Source organism: Corvus hawaiiensis, chromosome Z, assembly GCF_020740725.1.
Source record: "Corvus hawaiiensis isolate bCorHaw1 chromosome Z, bCorHaw1.pri.cur, whole genome shotgun sequence".
Lineage (NCBI taxonomy): Eukaryota > Metazoa > Chordata > Aves > Passeriformes > Corvidae > Corvus > Corvus hawaiiensis.
The window spans coordinates 61,488,049-61,509,500 of record NC_063255.1 but is presented as its reverse complement, the minus strand read 5'-3'; the positions used below and the strand labels follow the sequence as shown (position 1 = coordinate 61,509,500).

The 21,452-nt window shown below is 35.3% G+C and overlaps 1 protein-coding gene across 4 annotated transcripts in view; it reads right to left on the bottom strand.

Annotated features, from left to right (window-relative positions):
• Positions 1 to 3,331: 3,331 nt before the first annotated feature.
• TTC39B (tetratricopeptide repeat domain 39B) overlaps positions 3,332 to 21,452 on the bottom strand; it is a 76,267-nt gene continuing 58,146 nt past the window's right edge. For 3 of the 4 annotated variants that reach the window (XM_048291225.1, XM_048291227.1, XM_048291228.1), the window contains 13 exons: positions 20,772 to 20,836; positions 20,502 to 20,607; positions 19,089 to 19,154; positions 17,392 to 17,500; positions 16,474 to 16,541; positions 16,327 to 16,386; positions 15,864 to 16,025; positions 14,682 to 14,773; positions 14,266 to 14,386; positions 12,225 to 12,336; positions 8,865 to 8,982; positions 7,653 to 7,769; positions 3,332 to 7,284 (listed from right to left, as the gene is read on the bottom strand). In XM_048291225.1, the coding sequence (XP_048147182.1) occupies positions 7,188 to 7,284; positions 7,653 to 7,769; positions 8,865 to 8,982; positions 12,225 to 12,336; positions 14,266 to 14,386; positions 14,682 to 14,773; positions 15,864 to 16,025; positions 16,327 to 16,386; positions 16,474 to 16,541; positions 17,392 to 17,500; positions 19,089 to 19,154; positions 20,502 to 20,607; positions 20,772 to 20,836 (1,293 nt within the window). In that variant the 3' untranslated portion in view covers positions 3,332 to 7,187. Of the gene's footprint in view, positions 7,285 to 7,648; positions 7,770 to 8,864; positions 8,983 to 12,224; positions 12,337 to 14,265; positions 14,387 to 14,681; positions 14,774 to 15,863; positions 16,026 to 16,326; positions 16,387 to 16,473; positions 16,542 to 17,391; positions 17,501 to 19,088; positions 19,155 to 20,501; positions 20,608 to 20,771; positions 20,837 to 21,452 lie in introns of all 4 variants that reach the window. The other variant, XM_048291226.1, reaches the window with a different exon arrangement.

Below are 21,452 nucleotides of genomic sequence, written 5' to 3'. Positions count from 1 at the left end.
AGTACTCTGCACCATAATTTCTCTTACTAGACACACTTCTGTCACAATCGTCGTGATAGAAATCTGTTTTTTATCCTTTCATATTAATCTGTTTGGCCCCACAGTCTAAGGTGACATCAATTGTTCACGTGCTACAGAAACTCCTATCCAACATACTCTTACTTATCCTTCACACATGAATTTCTCTTGAATTTTCTCCTTTTCTGAGTCACCATCCCCTTTCCATGGGGGTAACTGCCACAGCCAGCAAAGACAAGCAAGTATCTCAGCTGCACATGACCCCAGGGAAGCACAGAGCTAGACAACAGTGGAAGACAAAAGATTTTTCTTTGAAGACTCTCCTACCAATTTCAGATAGTCTAGCAGAGAGGCAAGAAAACGAATCCCACTCTGCTGTCCTAGGAAAGCAGGAAAAAAATCAAGGAAAAAAAATTAATGCAAAGGGATGGATCTCTTTCTCCTTTTTTAGCCCCAGAAGGAAAACAGGTGCTGACAAATTATCACTATTGCAATGGGGTTTCATACATCGGAAACACTGGGCATGTAATAGTTTCCAAAGTCCATCTCGACAAAATTTCCAGAAGTCACACTAGAGGATATTCAGATTGGTAGACCTAATCTCATTTAGGTGCACAGGTAAGATTCCTGAAGTTAAGGAAACCTGCTTGTTTCAGAAACCAGAATTCCATTTTTTGTCCTGCCATTGTCAATCAGTAAAATTTAAATTCAATTTTGCAGTGAACCCAGTACCAAAACTGCTATCTTTATTGCAACATACTCTTTGGGTAACACATCAAATAAACACAGAAGTCTTAATAAAAACTAACAAAAAAAAACCCCCAAAAAACAAAACAAAAAACAAAAAAAACAAACAAACAAAAAAAAAAAAACCAACAAAAAAAAACCACGATGGAAAACAGAACATAATGCAAGGTCCACCACTTTACCAAGTGGCACTGAGAACCAGCAGTGTTTAGACAAGAAAATATGTAACTTGATTTTAAATAGATTGCTTGACTCCAAACTCCCAAGGTATCAATGGAGAGAGATACCTCCTGGAGAGAAAGACGTGAGGAGATGGTTGATAAGAAACTCAACAGGAGCTGGCAATGTGCACTTACAGCCCAGATAGCCAACCACACCCTGCACCAAAAGAAGCAGCCTGGCCAGCAGGGTGAGGGAGGGGATTCAGCACCTGTAGCAACAGGACAAGGAGGAATGGGTACAAATTGAAAAAGGGAAATTTAGGTTAGCTATTGAGAAGAAATTCGTTACTGTGAGGGTGGTGAGGCACTGGAGCAGGTTTCCCAGAGAAGCTGTGGATGCCACATCCCCGGTAGTGTTGAAGGCCAGGTTGGACATAGCCTTGAGCAACCTGATTTAAGGGAAGGTGCCCCTGCCCATGGTGGGGGGTGAGGTTGGGACCAGATGATGTTTAAGGTCCCTTCCAATCTGTAAGATTCTCCAAGTAACTATTCACACACAGCACATATCCAACACGTTAAGTTAGCTGATCTGGCTCTTTCTCAGATTTCCTTAAAAGACTGGCTTGTTCACTAGGAAATGTTATTAGTCAACAGCATACAGTATTTTGGGTTGCAGGTTTTATTTTTCAGGCAAGGCTTATTTATTTTCTTCTGTTTAACCTATTGAAATCTTAGCCTGTAAGTTGATAATCACTAGATGTATTGTCACTGGCCTCCAGGGTTCACTTTCACCTTTTTCCCTTTTCTTTCAGCTCACAAAAATCTGATTTGAAGCAGCTTCCACTTCAAAGATTCATTATGAAGTAGACACAATGATTATAGTATCATTAGTATTACTGATTGCAATAAATGAAGTAAGTTGCTTCCACAGCATATGAATAGTCTAATAAAATTAATGTAAACTACAGCACAAGTAATTTCCATTTGGGTTGTGAAAAGAAACTGATCTTAAATTTTATCCATATGATAAAAAAGAAAAAAGGCTAAACTTTCTTCAAAGTGTAAAACGTGTAAAACCAATTAATAGCAGGTGAAGAAACATCAGACATTCTCTCATTTTCAACAAGTTTTCAATGTTCCTATGTAAAAACTAATACAGATAGATTTGAAGCAACTTTACTGATATGACTAGAATTTGGAAAGAGGTTTAAGCCATGCATCTTTTCAAGTAAAGCTTGAGCATGCATATTCTACACCACATGAAATTTTAAACTACAGCTAGATTCCTTTGTAGAATGCTGCTTATGTTCATCGATGCACACAATACAGAACGTCTCTTAAAAGAGAGAGAAACAATCTAATCAAGGTGGGCTGAGTGTTACAAACTAAAGTTTTATATCTGTACCTGAGTATATTTAGGCATCATGTTTTGCCTGGACATAAGTTACATCACCTTGAGTAAAACTGTCATGAAAATAACATAATACTTAAATTCATACTGCCCTCTTTTCTACAACCAAGTTTAATTCTGAAGATCTCCTATTGCTCTGGAACAAGTTAAGCCTAATGTAAGCTATATAAGTAGAATTAACCTAATTTTGCATATCCCGCCACCCTGACTGTAAATACTAAAGTAATCTCTCAGGTGGGATTTTAGTAAAACCTTAACTTTTCCCACAGTCACATGACATGAACACCGAGTATTCTCCGTGCTTCAATAGCATAGATACTGAATCTGGCCCACTGAAATTTTCATGGACCAAAAGACCTGACACTGAAAACAGACATCTCCTACTGCTTACATGTTTGAAGAATTTTTGTCTTTAAATAAGTGACTAGATCTAGGAAGATGTTGCTACCTGGAATTACTAGCTGACATGTGCTTCTCTACAGACTGGAAGTACATGCTTACACTACTAGAAAAAGGCGAGTATTTAATCTTGCAATCACTAAGCATTAAATTTGCCCCGCTAACAATGGACTCTTTTTTTTCCAGAGGGTACTCTTCTACCAATTGCATTGTTAAGAGCCACACTACTTCTTTATCCATTTGTCCTAAAGCATTTATAACCAGATTAAGGAAAAAAACCTGCAAACCAGAACCCAAAACACAATTAAAAAAATCTCCAAACACCAGCAGCACAACAAAAATCCCCCAAGCAAAGAAAAAAACCCCTGTAACTTATTTTATATTTGCTATCTACATTCAAAAGACCCTCTATTCACTCAATAGATCTTGACAGCTTCGTACAACCTCTCAGTCTGGATAGGTTGTATAAGAGCTCTATGCCCAAGGTAGCATGTTCAAACTAGAGATCAGGCCTTTTTTGATGATAATGCTTTGGTAAATCTCAGCTGAAGGTTCTTGATGTACAACTGGAATACAGTGCCAAAGTCAGCACTCGGTAGCACAAGCATATGTGATTTATTCCTCTGAAGTGAACATCCATTCCAGTGCATCACAATGAACATTTCTACATGCTCTTTAAGCCAGAACATACTTCATTCCTCATTTTCTGTTTTTCTGCCCTCACTGCTTACTCATCAAATACCAAATAAAAATGTGCAAATCTCAGTAGATCAGAAGCAAAAAAACTGCAGCACCAGAGCAAATATAAACATTCTTTGTTGAACTAGGCAGTATAAGAATACACAGAAACAAAAGACATGAAACATTAAGATTAGTAGTAAAATAATTGCAAAGTCTAAGCTGAATTTGTTACAAGAAATTACTTGTTTTACACATTACTTTGCAAGATGTTTCAGAAACATAACAAGATCAGATTATTGTACATTTCTCTGGCCATAAAGTGCTACATACAGCTGCTACCCATGTGCATTAGAACAGATATGTAACAATCTTGCAACAGCTTTCTTTCAACATATATTTGCTTTCAATCTCTATTAAAAACTGATGAATAAAGACTTATAAACCATGGTACAACAATCTTTCAACAGATTAAACATTTGGTTGATATGCACAGACAAGAAATTTTCTGTAAGTTTCTAAGTAGGTAATTCTTAATCAAAGAGAAGCTTTGTCCTATAACCAGGCTAATTTTTTATTGCTTGTCTTAAAAAAAATACACATCTATTATCAGAAAGAACTAAACGACCTTTTGTAATAGCGTAACTGTAATCTTAGCCTTGATTGCTTAAACTAACAAATTAAATTTGCCCTTGTATATATTATAATTCCTACTATTATCAAGAGAGGGTATAGCATCATAGGTATATTATCAGCTTTGCTTAGTTTCAAAGTATAATATTCAAAATATTCAAAGCACAATATTCAAAATTCCCATGGAGGATGAGCATGTGAGGTGAATATTATAAACAGCAGTTAAGACTAAATCAGACTGTATTTAAGGCCCAGTACAGTATACAGCAGATTAAAAAAAAAATAATAAAAGCCACAGACCCTTTGTCTGAACCCCTAGACAGAACACTTAACTCAGACATAATGTACTAAATAATACTGCATCACTGATGCATTGTGTCAGGGAGACATGCACTTTTCTGCAGCATTTGGAAAACTAAGCATCTCTTGCAGCTCTGTGGAGACCTACCTTAACTGAAGGGTTACAAATCACTCCCACACATTTATATTTCCACCATTAACAACTTGGAAAAAAATGTCCAGAATAAAGCTTAAAGCTAGGAATCCTGATCAATCCTTCTAGCAAAAACAAAACAGCAGCACAGAAAGGAGACAAGCTCTAAACACTACTTAATATTGAGTCCCCAAAACACTACAGAGGGTATTGCAAATTTGTGCCAATCAGCCTGTTCTCCGCATGAGTGCAAAAAGGCTGATCCAAAAGAACAAAGTATAACATACACAGGGAACTAAAATTGCCTATGGAAAGCTGAACTGAAGGAAACAGTTCTTTTTACTCTCTCTTCAGTCAGTAACATCACCCGTGGCAAAAAGTACACTGCTACTTGCAGCTTTGTCCTAAACTTTGAAAAAATAAGTTTCTAAGGAATATCATTGCTCATTTTTTGTTAATTTTGATTTCTATCTCAAATCACCCATCAAATATTAGCTGTAAGACACTTCCCACAAAAACAAGAGATCAGAGACTACATCATGCTCCATTCTGAGAGTCTGTAGTCCCAGTTTTAACTCTTCTAGAGCAAATACTATTTGGAACACAAATGACAGAAGTTTCACTGGCAATTGTTGACATCACCTTCCACAGGAAAATGAAGCAGACCCCAATCCAATAATCAGATTAAACCAAAATAATCCTAAATGGAACACATAATGCCCACAGATGCATTAAAAGTATTTTCTGAAAATATATGAGTTTATGCTCACTACAGTTTACAATCAGATTTTATATATAAATGGGCAAATCTTTAGAGAAGTCAGTTGGCAACATATGCTAATCTCTGTTTTGAAGTTTAGCTACAGTCAATTGAATATATTTGAAAATAAACATGCTTATTTTATCAGTAATTCAGTGTCTCAGGTATCTAAGCTTCAAACCTACATGTATATAATTTTACACAGTAACTTAGTTACACATTTACAATACGCAGAAATCCAAACCAACAAAGAAAAACAGACTTTGGATGAGGTTTCCATTTTAAACCTGTTATGTTTATTTAGCTAATACTTTTAAACTCTTACTTCTCCTGTAAATATACCACCGTATTACAGAATTATAAGCAATTAAATGACCCTGTTATTTATAAGTCATAGAAGAAAGCTGTGTTCTCAGTAACCTGAGAAGAATTGCTATAGCATTTAGATTATACTGACTGTTCAATTAGAAACTTCAGTTACTCATTTACTGAGGACACATTTTTCACCTATTTCTTTTGTCCTGATTTTGCTTGGGTGGTAGTTAAGGGCAGCGAATCACATACATGAGCACAGGTACTGTGAATTTACTGTGCAGAAGTAAACATAGTGGCATTGATAAAAAATGGAAATGGCAAGTTTTGCAATAGCTAGTGAAAGAAGAGTTATTTGGTGTATACTTATATAAAAATCAAATCTATTCTTAAGAAGAGACAGCTAGAATCTGTGTATCTAAAGAAATGGGAAATGCAATTTGATACCGTTGTTTGCATATAAGCATGAAAAGAAAAATGCGTGCACTTATAAGTATCCCAATTTTACTGCATATTTTTGGTAGAAATTAGACTAGAATATGCACATTTTCTTAACTGCAAATTTAAAAGTGGATTCACTTTTCAATGCACAATCAACTTCCCTTAATATGAATTATTCTCGTTATTAGGAAAATACATAAATCTCCCAATTTTCTATTTACTTTGGTTAGGATCCAAGAACAGAGAATACCAACTAGGGTGCTAGTCTACGATTAAATGATTGTTTCAAAAAGGAAAAGAACAATCCTTTCTCCAGATCCATGACAGGGAAGATGGGAAACAATCAGTTTCCGTTGTGCCAAGAATTATTTGGGGGAGACACCAGGCAAAATTTCCCAGTGCTTTCTCACTGGGAAAGACATCCTGTGTAAGTTCCAATGTGAATGTTCTCAGTGCAAGCTTTTTTTTTTAAACAGGTTAAATAAATCTGTCAGGATCAACTTAAGACTGCTGATTCTACTTTAGAACAAGGACATAATGTCCTTTGTAGCTCTGCTTTTCTACAACTGAAAAATATCCCCCGTAAGCACTTCTTTGGAATCAAACAGACCTGCAAAGACATTATAACTGTAGCCCTGCTTAGCTTCATCTGACAGAGTAAAAATATTGCACTTCAGTTAGGTTCATTTTGTTCCCAAAATGAAATTAAATCAAAGATGACTAATTCTTTCCTCTGGAACACAAATTTTAGAGTATGGTATGCCAAATGTGGGTAAGGTTATCTGCAGACATTGCATTTTTGTTCCAGAGGCAATAAAGTCTCAAGTGTACTGCAGAAAATCAAACTTTCAAAAAATGCAGAAATTATCACCAGTTCCACTGCATAACCAGCATCTGTTCTCATATTAAAAAAAGTGTTTTCATTAAATTTTATTGCACCATCACCTTTTTTTAAAAAAATATCCCCCATTCAAGTAAAATATTAAATTATTTTTATCAAACAAAAAACAAGGTCTTCTTTAAAACAGCACGTAGATACAGTATAGGTGCTATACAGAAAAAGTCTAAAATAACGACACACATAAAATCAGAAGTGACAGAAAACAATCATTATGTTCTTCTCTATGATTAAAAAAAGATTGCAAAAAGATTGTGTAGGCTATTTATTGATGCATGAAAAGCATCCCTCCTCATTCAAGGTGTTGAAGCAGGTGACACCTTCAAGCTGTCAAGTGCTGCATGAATTCTGAAGTGCAACCTGGACTCCATGGAGTATTCCTTGTAGTTGTTTCTGCAAAACAGACAACTTATTTTAAGAAAAGGATGTTTGGACTGGATTGTTTCTACTTCATATGTTCACAAGATAACAGTCTTCATTCCTTCAACAGATTGACAGACAGATGAGTTATGAGACATTTAAAGCTACACCACAAACTGAGCAAAGAAGATTTAGACCAGTACTGAAATTAAATGTCCTGATAAACTGAACCCATGTCTTCAATTCAACTATATTAGAAAAGTTCTCCAAATCAAGAACACAGATTTATAACTACTTGTATTTTGCAAGGAAGCTGTCAAGAAGAAAACATGTGCTTTCATTGCTACAAATACCCAGCTACACTTAATTTACAAGGTCATTAAAAAAAAAAATCCACTTACTTTGCAGTTTCTATGTATCTTATTGCTTTTTCTCTCTCATCCTGTTGTTTGTACAGAAGACCCAATTCATACAAGGTGAATGGCACCAAGTAGCTGTCATATTTTATTTGCTTCTCACTAGAAAACCAGAAAAAATACAGAAATGGTTACTTACAACCGTGTCTCAAGTGACCAGTTAACTTTTAAAAGCAATCACTGCCTGTAACAGCACATAGCCAGAAAACCACTCTGGAACCTTTTTTACTGGTTAACTCTGTACACATAAATAAATAGTCTTAAAGCACTGTAGCAGCCCTAGACATGTAGAAAATAAAGCTGAACAAAACGTAGGTATTCAATTCAGAAGACTATTCCTTTCACCCATGCACTTTATGAAGAACTGTTGTCTTTAGATTTTTTTTAGTATCTCAGCTGTAAAAGCCTGCTAGTTGCCAACTACCTTTGGAAAAAGATTTTTCAGAAATAGTGTTCCTTTAACTTGCAACCAATCAACCCCCTCTGCCCTGCAACTTGCAAAGTGCTTGACTAAACTCCCATGGGATCTTAGAAACAGCAAGAGAAAACAAGACGGCAAGAGGATTAAAACACACATAATTCTCAACAACAAATTCTATTATTTATTAATTTTTCTAAATCACTTGTTAGAAAAATTGCACATCTAAAAATGCTTCTTCAGCCCAAATACTTAGAAACTCCCAAGAAGTTTTCAACTACAACCAGTACCTGACTCATGTTTTATATAGAAAAGCTATTACAGCTGGTATAGATCTGACACCTGAAATATTTGATAAATCCATAAAACAGGAAAAACAACTCTTTGAAACATGTAACAACTTCTCATCTACATGGGGAAGCATGAACTACTGAAGTACTAAATACTGAATTAAAAAAAACCAAACAAACAGGAAACCTAAGTGAATTGTCCTTACCTACAGATAGCTCTGCAAATACAATTCCAAATGTATTTGTATATGTTACCTGACAGTTCGATTTATTTAGTCTAAAACACCACCACATATATAAAGCTATATTAAGTGTTAAATTGCTACAGAAAAATACAGTTTTCTGGTTCTCTAACTACTTTCAGAGGTATTTTAATTCCAGCTCCGTAACAGGATGCTTAATTATTCAAAATTCTAACATGACAGGTACAACAGGAGTATCAGAAATGTTACCAAAAGCTATAAAATCCATTTCTGTTATTTTTTTTACCTTTGAATTACTTTACTGAAACATAATTCAGCTTGCATGAGTCTTCCCAAGTGTTTCAGGCAGAGGCCTTTTAGTAGCTGCAACATGCACACATCATCCACATAGTATTCATTGTGATCTAACAGTAAAAGCGAGATACGTCAAACAATTTGAAGACATCATGAAAAGGAAAACTAGATTTTCAGTATGTATTCAGTATGTATGGAGGGAGTATGTATTCAGACTCAGGACCTTGTTTCTCATGTTCTATATCTCAAAATGTACATAACCTTCAGGCAGGATTTAAAATACTGTCTACTAAAGAAGATGCGTCCATGACATCCTTACCTTTCTCTTAAAAGACAGGCAAAGAAGAAATAAGAAATTGAAACATTCAACAAACAGGCATAAACTGTCATTAACTAAAGATTTCTTACTCTCAACAGCTAAAACTAGAGTGAGACAGAAACCATTGCATTATCTTAACAGCTTCCCCTGTTACAGACAGGCAGACCTCCAGTAGTACCAGTAACATAAAAGAACCACACAAAACCACACTACACCTCTATCTTACAAAGCTCCTCAGAAGCATCATTTTGCAGTACATATTCAAGAAACCATGTTTATTAGTAATTCTATCATCTCCAGTGTTTAAGAAGCCTCAGTAGTAGTGTATAACTTTTGAAAAATTGAATGAAGTTTTATGTTCAATAAGACTGAAGATATCAGATGAACGAGGGTGTTTGAATCAATTCAAAATTTACTTAGCAAGTGTGATCCTTTTTTGTTCCCCTAGTTTGTAGCATTTGCTGGGTACAATGAAGGAAAAGAAAGGAAAGGAAACATATGGATAGACAGATGGCACCACATACATTAACAATTCAGGAAGCAAAACACTCTCCCTTCAGATCATGTTGTTTACAACTAATTGCCAGCTCTCTAAGGTCACGTTCATTTTTTGCTTAATAGTCTGCCAAGAAATCCTATGTAAACAGTTCTGAAACATGCAAGACTAATGCATTTTAGGATTCAGCAAAGTGCTTTGCCACTACGTTCAGCCTTATTTCTGCCTGTGTTTAAACCCAGAAAGTCTTGATAGATTGTAACTGACAGACTGCGCTTTTAGTGAGAGCACAAGTGCAGCACATGAGTACTTTGCATTCTCTCCAGCCTGTTTGTTAGGCTGAGCTATTGGATTCTGTGACTGTCTCCTGAAGGACTCATTCATTGAAATTACGGGGGCATGCACTGATGTCAGTAAGGGCTCGTCAGTCTTTAACAACTTCAACTAGTATCTCCCTGTTATTTCCCAAAAGAATAAAAGCTATTATGCCAAAACATTAACACTAAATGACAACAAACGTACAGGCCAATTTAACACAGACAACCTTGCAATAAATGTGGGAGAACCATCTTTACAGCTGCAGTGCTCTGAAGTATCATTACCAGGATTAAAAAACACACAAAAAATGAATTTTTCTTGAAGTTACATATTCTTTTTTTATGTCTTGGAAATAAAAAAACTGAAAAAGTAAGTTTCCCAGAAATCCTGTGGAAAAAAACCAAACCAAACCAAAAAACCCCCATCTCTAAAGTCTTTCATTTGTACCTTCTACCATCTCTTATTTTCAGCTCCATACAACATAAAATTGCTTTCAATCCTTGAGAGATTCCAAGCTGTGCCTATTCACTTGAAACAAATGAAATAAAAAGCAGTTCTAGGAAGTCTCAATCCCTAAGTGACCTTAGTGTATAATCAACACCCTTTTTTTACAGCATCTTAGCAATCCTTTGATGCTACTACTACTAAAAACTGTCTCTTAAAATTCTATTGTAACCTTGTCATACTCTGCTAGCAGCCTTAATCACTTTTTCTTAGGGATTCAGCAGCAACTCTGGTAATCAGAGTCTTTATTTTCTCTGATTCCATACCTTTAAAAGCAGATCAAGATCACATATATGAAGTCCAGAATAAAATTACATTTGACTGAAGTTATTACTAAAAAAAGACACAGAAAGTATATACACTTCCAGACTACCTCCTGTTTGCAAACAATGAATTTCCATAAGAAAAACACAGTGGTTTTATTTCTGTTGCTTTTATTTTGGTACCTTGTACATCTTCTTAGAGATTTGACAGGAAATTTACTTCACTGTTACAACTGATGAGCACTTCCAGTACAAACCTCTGCATAATACAGCACTGGATTTCCAACAGGTTCTGCCAGAACCCTCCATGTGGGGCTCATGGGAATTACTTTATTTTCAAGTATCTTGCATATCACTACAGTTTTGCTTTAACATTACAACAACAAAAAAAGAAAACATTTGAGATTTAAGAGGCACACTAGCGATTCTGCAGAAGAGTGAAAAGCACCACAAAAAATAAAGGGACCCAACTCAAACATAGCATGCAAGTTACTCTAATTTGGTTTCTTATACCATCCAGATTTGACCATTATATATTTCTTGCATGTCCTTATATAATTTCTTATGTATTGCCTCAATTTACACTGTAAATCATATTTAGATATATCTTACATTTCAGAATTGCTGTTTTAACCATTGGTAAAACTAAGTTGCTAAATTGTTGATAAGTGCGACTAAAATCTGGGTTCAACAGAAATTATTTTTAGTGAATTATCATTTAAAAACTTTCACATGCAAAATGACAGTATTTATTCTAGAAAAACTCCAAAGAGGATTCTACCAAAAAATTCACAACAGGTGACAGCACCCACCTGATAAAATCTGATAAAATCAAGGACTTGTGCAGTAAACCAGTTGCAATAATGGAATTTAAATTCTTTTACGAGTAAGTTATGTGCTGATCCTCTAAACATTACCCCAAGATGCAAAATCATGGTCAAAGTTCATTTTTTAAGTATAGTTTATTTTACAACTAGCAAACGTTTTATTTTGCCAGAAAGTAAAACAAAAAACCAGACTCATTCATGCATAGCACTTTATTATATCTTTTATACTTAGTCATAGTCTACACTGCATGTGTCCTCTGTAATAAAGTTAAGTGTGATATAAATTGGTTTAGAAAAAGTATTTTTCAGACATTTTAGTCATTAGCAGATCATGGTCCAAGAACACTCCCAAAGACAAGAAAAACTAAGCTAGACCAGTCATGTTCTGTAACTAATAACCTCATGTCCTTGAGTTTTCTGTATTCGTCTGCAGCATCACTTGATCTGCATAAAGAACATACTGAAGAACCACTCCTAACTTTCATGTTCAAAATTTCCATACTTGGACTTAATTAGCACATTGTCAAAGTCAACATTCAATTTGCAGAGTATCAGAAGACAGAAGCATAGCAAAATGTCAGCATTTCTTATAAGATTATTAATTCCACCTTAATTGATCACTTACTAGTTTCATTTTGTAGAGCAGTCTCTTCTTTTTCAATTGTTACCAGTAAGTTTTCAGTGAGGTCCGCTCTTTTGCCCACAACTGCAAATCCATTCCAGACATACATCATTTCCTGACCAAAAAAAAAAAAACCAACCCTGAAGAAAAAATTGGTAGGAAAAACTCATGAAATTGCATAAATATTTAACTAAAGAGTGTCTCTGAAAAGGCTGTTGTGGAACATTTTGAGTACATAAAAATACTACAAAAGTTTGTTTTAAACAATACAAAATGTTTATGAATAGGAAAGGAAAAATTACGTTGAATGTGTGTTGGCAAAGTTAACCTGGGTTTCCAAGTTTTGAATGTTCTGAACCTTTTTAATGGATCATACTATCATGTATTTTCACAGATCTTCAAAAATTAAACTGAACAGATTTTATCACATGACAGTTTACCATGACCCACATAACACATCAGCAAAACTGGGTGGTTTAGGTTCAACTTGTGGCCTCTGCCACATGAACTAGAGAAAGAGCTAAAAGTAGTTTCTTTCTATAGGATGATAGTTAAATTTGGTGTGCATTTGAGTGTGTGCTTGTATATACAGTATACTTACATAAGTATGCACACAAAAACACACTCTTGTGTTTATATGTATATAGATGCTCTAATCTATAGACCATTACCTTCCATACAGAGCAAAACTGGAAGTAGATACAACTTTCTGGATAAAAATGTGATTCCAGTAGGCACATCCAACATATGATTTTACTACAATTTCTACAAAATCTTGTTGGAAAAAACTCAAGGCAAATCCCGGAAACAAATCTTCCCAGATGCCTCAGCACAACAATAAGCAATATGCTTGTTTTGATACATTATCACGTGGTAAAACTTAAGGAGAATGAGATTTAAAGCTACCCAACAGGGAGCTTTGACAAGATCTTTACTCAGTCATCACAAACTAAAGCATCATTTGTTCCATTGTAATTACACCTCTGAAATATGAAGCCTAATGTCATTCTGAAACTGATACAATACATTGTTGCAGTATTTCCACTTCCATTTGTATTGTAAATATGTGGGTTTGCAGAAGGAGAAAAAATCTGGCTCTCTCAAAATCTGAAATAGTGTTATTAACACCAACTACATCATGCTAGATTTGTTTCAATTCTGCAGTCTTTTCTAACTTATACATACTGAAATAAACCATACGCTATGTTTAGTTGTGCTTAATCCATAATGAAAAAAATTCTTAAATTAAAAGATACTGGATTTGACAGCAAGACCAAACGTATATACTCACAGCTTACAAGCACTCTGCTGCACAAGCCCAAGATAACTTTTACTTAGTCCTCTACATGCAATTTAATATAGAATAAATTTTAGAACTGGTAGACTAATTTTCTTTGTACTCCTCTTTCTATATCGATGGGCTTTAACATAAGAAATTCCTTCTCGAATTAGGTTTTTCATGTACAGTTGTTGGTAAATTATGCATGTACAAAGATTTTAGCATACACATATGAAAAGTATCATTGCTGTGCACATATAAACAGACTGCAATACTAATGCCACTTAAGTTAAAATATGGGAAATAAGAATAGCATTCATAAAGTATCTTTAACTTCTGCATGTTTTACTCAGACTTAATATGAGGAAGGAAAAATACTACAACCAAAACCAACCACCACTCCTCATTTTTATCAGGAGAGCAAAAATACTGAAGTACTTCATAACTTCCTAATGAGTCTAGAAGACAAGGATTAAAATCGTGCCAACCTAAAGAAAATGAATGCAGGTTTCTGTATGACTGAACTTTTCATGTGAAAAATCTGGCACTTGTTTCGGACTGCTACTTAGTTGGTTACTACCAGCCCCTGATCCAGCCCCTAATACTTTTCATAAAAATCACATTGCATGAATGCAGTACTTCTTCAAAAAAAACTTCAAAAATGCAGACACATAATACCTAACAATATTATTCCTCCCCTGTATAGTGAAGTATACTGATTTGTTTTCTGTTTCAAAAGGATGAAAACAAAGCAAGAACAAATACCAAGACAGGTAGTATCAGCTTCACTGGTTGAGGACATGCATAGCGTCGAGCTTTCCTTACTGCAAACTTCTCAGTTGGGATAGATTTTCCTGCAATTCTCTGTTTTAGACCATCCACTTGCCTACAAGAAGGGAAAACGGAAAACATAAGTTGTTTATTGTTTTTTTTAATCTCATTTCAGTTAACAAGATTTACTGTTTGCCTCTGAAATATAACATCTTAAAATTGTTTTACACCACACAGACCAGAGCTGTAGGATGTATCTTTGCTGATAAAAGCAGTATTTTAAATAGTCTAATGCTAAAAGCAAAGGGAAAAATTGAAACGTTTATAGTTATAAGCAGGAAGTTAAGTCACACAAGACAAATACAGGGGGGGAAAAAGAGTGCACATCCAGCTGCTTTATAAAAGTTTACCTGAATAAAGACACTACGTCCTCACCAGTCCTCTTCAAATCATCCTCTGAAAGCATACACAGAATTGCTGCCTTCTGGAATACATATATTGCCTATTTCAAAAAGAAAAAACAACATATTACCACATCTAATTTGCTGTGTTCAATCAATACACTAAAGACTCAAATCTCACACTCCAAATGCTGCAGCAAAGTGTTTCTAGGAATTCTCAAGCAGGTAGAACTACAAAAGTTTAGCATTCCCTTTGTCACACAGTCTATGCTGTAATTTTATTTTCAATGTATTTACTAATATTTTTAGTTACTTAGTCAGAAAGTTAAAGGTGCCTCCTGCAAAGAACAGGAGAATTTATTATGCAAACCACTGTTAAAGAGATGAGGTTAAATGACCTAACTGTTCCGAAGTCCATTACTGTTATTATATGATCTATTACATGTAGAGACATGCTTGAAAAAAACAGACGGAAATATCTGAGTACTGATTCAAGGAGAGTTCAAAAACCAGGTTTTGCAGAGGAAAAAAAGAAGAACTCTCTTCTATCCATTATGGTATTCAAGACATTTGCACTTCATGTTGAATATACTATTCTCTTCCTCTTTTGCCAAGAATTAGATGTTATAACCCTTTTTCATTAAGCAGAATAAAACAGCAATCTAGGTAGGAACAGACAATAATAATGCATAAAAAATTACTGACACATTGTGCTTGGTTCATACTTTTGAAAAACATTTTTACAAGGAAAAGGTTATCTGATGACCCAGCTTTTCTTGTGAGACCCTGTCCCCAGCAGTCATCTCATATTGTCTCACTAAGCATCTGCTGAGTAGGTGCGTCTGTTTATAAACAACTAACACCGTTTCTTCAGCCAAGTTTTACTAGTGAGTGTCAGAACTTGACCTGAGAGACAAGTTTACAGTTTTTCTATCCCTCCTCTTTGTCTCAGCTCAGGTAAGTATCTCCATTTTTGGAGGGGCCAAAGCATTGTTGCTTACGGTTCTGCTGCTTCAAAGCGTGAAAGAAAAGTTCATCCTTAACCACCCAGTTAAAACATTTTGGTGCCATTGAGACTTTGCTTGTGAGTTTCTCAAGAAGGCAAGAATTACACTCATTGTGCAAACTGAAAAAAGTAACTTTAACTGTAGACCACTGGTATATCACAACAATGTCCACCTGCCCATTTACCTTAGACCACCTGCTCTCTTTGCTGAGCAGGTCTGCATACCGATATGCTTGAAGCCAGTCCTGCTGAAAGGTGTAGCACCACATCAGTTCCCAGTAACAGAGATGATGAATCTGTTTCCACTCTTGCTGGGCTGCTATGCAGTCTTGGAACCTCAACTGCGCCTATGAGTAGTTAAGGAAGAATGATGAAAACTGGCTCAATTACAGCTCCATGTGAGAGCCATGTCTAATTACAGAGCAAATTCTTACCTAGCACCCAGGTGGAGAACACCTGACAAGTAAAATGAGATAAACTTTCCTTTCAGTCTCACTTAAGAGAGAGGGCTGGAATCAACATTGACAATGAATGTGAATAGGGATAACAGCATAGTTAGCAGTCCAACTGATTCTTAGATTAATTAATTGTTTTTCCCCCTCAGGCTGAACACTAAACAAAAACCTTAGAAAGAAAAAACTGATTTACCTTTTCAAAATTTCCTTTCAGTATATCTATTCTGGCAGCATAAAATAGAATAATGGAACCCTTGAAAGGAGATGAGAAAAAGAACCAGTTAGGATTTTGAGCTTAGGGAAGTACATTTCTGTTACAAAATTTATTGAAAATACGCACATTTGGAAATTTCTGGAGGTAGGGTTCAAGGAGACTGTCTGCTTCCTGAAGGTTGGCTTCCCCTGTACCTAGAAAACATAACAAACCAAGCTCAATGTACTTAAAAAACCCCAAGTTTCACAGATTAAGATTTTGTTTTCAAATCCTATTATGACTTTGATAGATCAATGGATGATGGCTTTTATGTGAAAGCAGAATGACTTCATCATTTTGTGTTTCTATAAAACTAAATTCTTTTCCCAAAGACACTAAGTCCTTTTAAGATACTAAATGTCTGTAAGCAGAAACAGACTAGAATTATAGGAATATTCTTTAAGCTGTTCCATTATAGATCCTAGTTATAAATTTAAATCCCTTTAATTGCTTTAGCAAGCTAGGAAAACATTCCTCAGCTGCCTCTTCTCCTAATTTTGAACTCAGTAATGAAATACAAGTGATACTGGAAAAAATGAAGTTCTCCTTAATTTCCTGATGAGCCTGAGGGACAAGGACTGAAATACTTAAAAATTAAAGAATGTGAAAATACATGGCAAAGAAGCATACAGAATTAATTATGACTTTTAGCTCTAAATGGCAAAAGCAATTAATTCTGGGTGTATAGGCTTTTTTCTGGAGATAGTTTTCACAATATCTGATGTTAATTTATGGATAATGACTTTTCTGAACTTAATACTGTTTTGCAATATTTTGCTATCACATATTGAGACAGCCCCGCAAATCAAGCAAGATGTTGGTATAATGCTATCTACCCTCACTGTTTCTGCAGACATAGCTTTGTCATGGATATTAATTTCAGATCATAATTAAGTATACAGCAAACTCCTATTTGGCCACAATTTTGAAATTCAGTTATAGAAATAAATCACAGTATCTATTATAAGGTGTAGCATGACTGAAAAGCTACACAGTGGGTCTCACCAAGGATTAAGGAGACGTAAGTATGATAAACCAACAGGGTGAAAGTACACAGAATGGCCCTCAAACTGCTGCCAGATGCGCCTTCCCGTAGTTGGCAGAGGCCCAACTCCTAAGGAATATCACAAACACATGCAGAATTAACTATGAGTATACAGAGTTACTATGAATTTTTTCCGGCTAACCAAAATTCAGTTTTCGTTTCAGATGTAAGTATTTCATAATGCAGTATTTATTATCTCAAATCCAACACAACCCTCTACCAAAACATTTCCGTCACAGCTAATAGCACTCAGGAAGGAGAAGGCTAATCTAACTCTTAATAAAATCACACATGCATTTCAGTGCTCTGGTGAAATGGGAACACCACATGAACCATGCAGACACACGGGTCTACAACCCTTCCCCATTATTTTCTGACTATGAGCCTTTCAGAATAACATCCTTCAACCCACATTCAGTGGGAAACTCTCACAATTGTTCCAGTGCTACTTGTTGGTATGAGTCTTCCTTCACAGAAAACCCTGGTTATCCTCAATTCTCTTCCATCAAGTCAACCACTACTTTGAGGTTCTGACCAAAATATTACCTCTGCTGATACATCAATGTCTAAATAGAGATCCAGATTCACGGAGCTTTATGCAGCTCTTAACACATGAGACTTCCCTTACTTTCCCATTTACACCCGCAACAGCTTGACTCTTTGGGGATGTAGAGATAAGCTCACAGCTTTCCTGCTCAAGAGCAGTGACTCCTCAGACACAACTTTGCCTCAAAACAAATATTAACAGATCAGTTTTACTGCATAGCAACTTGATGAATTATAAGAGAATTCAAGCACCACACAAAAAAATTGTGATGATATTTCAAAATCATTTGTTCTTTTTCTTACAGCTTTCATTGTGTTTTAGTCAGGGAAAAATGTTTATTATGAAGAGCTTCAGCATGAACCAGGTCTTTCAGAAGAAGAAACAGAACAAAGAAGTTTCTACTGAAGTTTAATTTTACAAAAGGAGAACCATATTGTGGACAAGGTAACAGCAATAAGACCACACGGTGACTGTAGCACTAATAACTTGAAGTTTCATTGTGTACAGTTCTGTGGGTTATTTTGTTAGGTTTTTTTGCATGAGTTTTGTTTGGGTTTTTTCATTTCTTATGGGCATCAAAAAGAGTTTTGAAGAGCTGTAAAATACTTATAAAACAAGTCTAGGTTTAGAAAACAAGGCTATAGTTACAAATACTTTTCTCATCCATGAGATAAAGATGTACCTAGATTCCAGGGTGACACGTGATATTCAGAAATTCTTTTTCCCAAGAAATGGGCTGGGATTTCAGGTGGAAAAATGTAGAACTGTGATTCTTCCCTCAGTTACTGGTGTGAGGAACGTTAATTTCTGACTACATCAACTAAAAAAGAAAGCTGATATCCTCTACTTAAGGATCAGCAAAAGGAAAGGAAATTGCATTGGAAATATCTCCTCTGAAGTAAACTGGTCATTTCCCATAGTTGTTAAAGAGCAGGGTATCATGTGTGCTTTTATGCCTGTATCGTCTAGCCTACTTATCTTTTCAACAACATTAAAATACTGATAAACAATAGAAATTATACTTTTACTGTGGAATATATGACATTAAATCCATCCAATCTTTTATGTGAGAAAAAAATAATTAGAAAAAACAAGTATCAAATCAAATACCCTATTTCCAGAAAATCCAATAAATTCTAAAAGTCGAAGGATCCTTCCTGGTAAAAGTGACAGCATCTGAAATACATTTAAAAAAAAAAAAAGGATAATTAAAAGCACATACACTTCAAAAAAGAAGTTAAATTGCTACAAATGTGAACCAAAAAGGCCGGCTACTATGTTAAATGCTATTACACATTAGTAAAAAAGTAAAACACAAAAGAACTTGAAAGTAAACGTGCGTGCTCTGAATTCTGATGATCATCCAGCATGAAAAATGTAAGACAGAGTCCAGCTGTACTTCTTTAGATAATGACAGATGTTTCTATCTTCAGCTGGTCAGAATTGCTTCAAAATTGTGGGTCTTCTCGAATGAAAGTATTATCTATTTTAGTATTACTTACAACCTACAAATGTCATCTTCCTTTACCATTATTTCATTTTATTGGGAGTATCACAGAAGCTCTGCTTGTTTCTCCTGTGTGAGCACTGAATTAGCAGATCAGTGAGCATAATGATTTTAGAAGTACCAGCTGTTGCTATCATCCTTAAGCCTTCTATTTTATGCACTTTTGTTCCCTCTGTAACGGCAGCCTCTATATCCTACACAACAGAAAACCACCTATATCCTACACAACCATAACCACCTTTCCAATGAGCATTAAGAAGCAGGTCTACTTGAGAGTCAGTTTTTAGAAAGCTCCATTCACCCTAATACATTCTGCCCATCAAACACTTCTTCTGTTAAGCCTCCTACTGAAAAGACTCCATGAAGGAGAGGTCAGGGCACTTATGAAAACAGTTGCTTGAATTTTAGAGTCTGGTGCAGATAGACCTGAGTTCTTCTGACCATATTCAAAATTGGTCATCTCCAGCCTAGAATGATACAGAAATTAACATGCTGGCAGAAATCAACTTTCACCATTGCCATGGCAGATGTGAAAAGGTAAATGTAGCAAATTGTAAAGAAAATGCAATTTTCTTTTGCACGAACTTAGTAAGCTACTGTTCATTCCTTTAACTATAATTATCTATGTCAATCTAGAGTACATCACTGAAGCAAAAGAATGGGATATATGGGGGAGTTAGAATTAAATAGTCACTCCAGGTATTCTGTAACCACAGCACAAGCATCTTAAAAAAATCCTTCTACACACAGGTAGATGCAGCTGTTTTTTCACTTCAGAAATACAAACATTAGTTACTCGCAGAGAATGAAACAGTTCAGAATAAAATAGTAGAAACATCCCAGAAAGCATGCATGCCAGAAGTTGCTGCTGGTTTCATATTTCATAAAACCTCCAAAGCCTATATCTCTATTTTACAAATGTCTAAATGTTAAATCAGTTACAGTACTGTTTATGCAAAGAAAGACAGTCCTACAGAATTAGCCCAATGGCCTTTTTGTAGTGGAAAAAGTCATACCAAGTTGAATGCTCCAATTCCAAGATTTACTCCTCCTTCAAACTGGTAGTACGTTTCATTTTTGCTTTTGTTCCCCTGAGTCATCTGTAGCACCTGATGGCATTCTCTTGCGATGGAGAAAAAAAAGAGGGAAGGGAAACACAACATAGAAATTATATTACGTATAAGGACTATGATTGCTACAAAAATATTCCTTTCTATTTTGGGTGCATTAATACCACTCCAACTGCTTATACCAACATTGAAGTTAAGTGTCTTCTAATATCTTACTTGTATATTTGGTAACTTGTCCTAATTTTGAGGCCGCCTTTGATAAAGTTGATCATATTTTCATCCTGGAAGAAAAAAAATTAACTGTATGTACAATATAACTGTATAAATATAGTGTGTTCATTACACGTAACATATACATAAAAATCTTCCAGCTACATTTACATTTATTTATAAGTCAGTGGTCATTGGAAACACTAAAAATGTTTTTCAGTTACTAGATGTGTCTGTAAGACTAACGTTAACACTTGCTCTAAGTTGTCAGGGAAACATTTCTCTGGTGTACGTTACAAATTTTAATACTGAAGAGAGAGGTGAAAAAGAGAGTCCAAGAGAGCACCTTTTAGCAGAATTTGCAATGTATATAAATGAACCAAGAAAGGTCTCCACCAGATGGTGCTGTAGGAACTGTTTAGAACACTTGGAAATGGCGATTCTCACGCACACAAGGAAGCCTACAGAAACTGGCAGAAGAGAAACTGAAGAATCCCCTAAACAGATAAATCCCATCGCTGATCAAAAGTAAGCACATGTGTTACTTAATATATGGGCTTACTAACCTCTAGAAAAACCAAAACAAAACCACGATGTACATGTCTGCAAAACTAACTTCCTGAAAAGCAAGACAGTATCAGTTCAACAGGATGGTATTTTTTCTCCTAGAGTTCACACAAAAGGGGA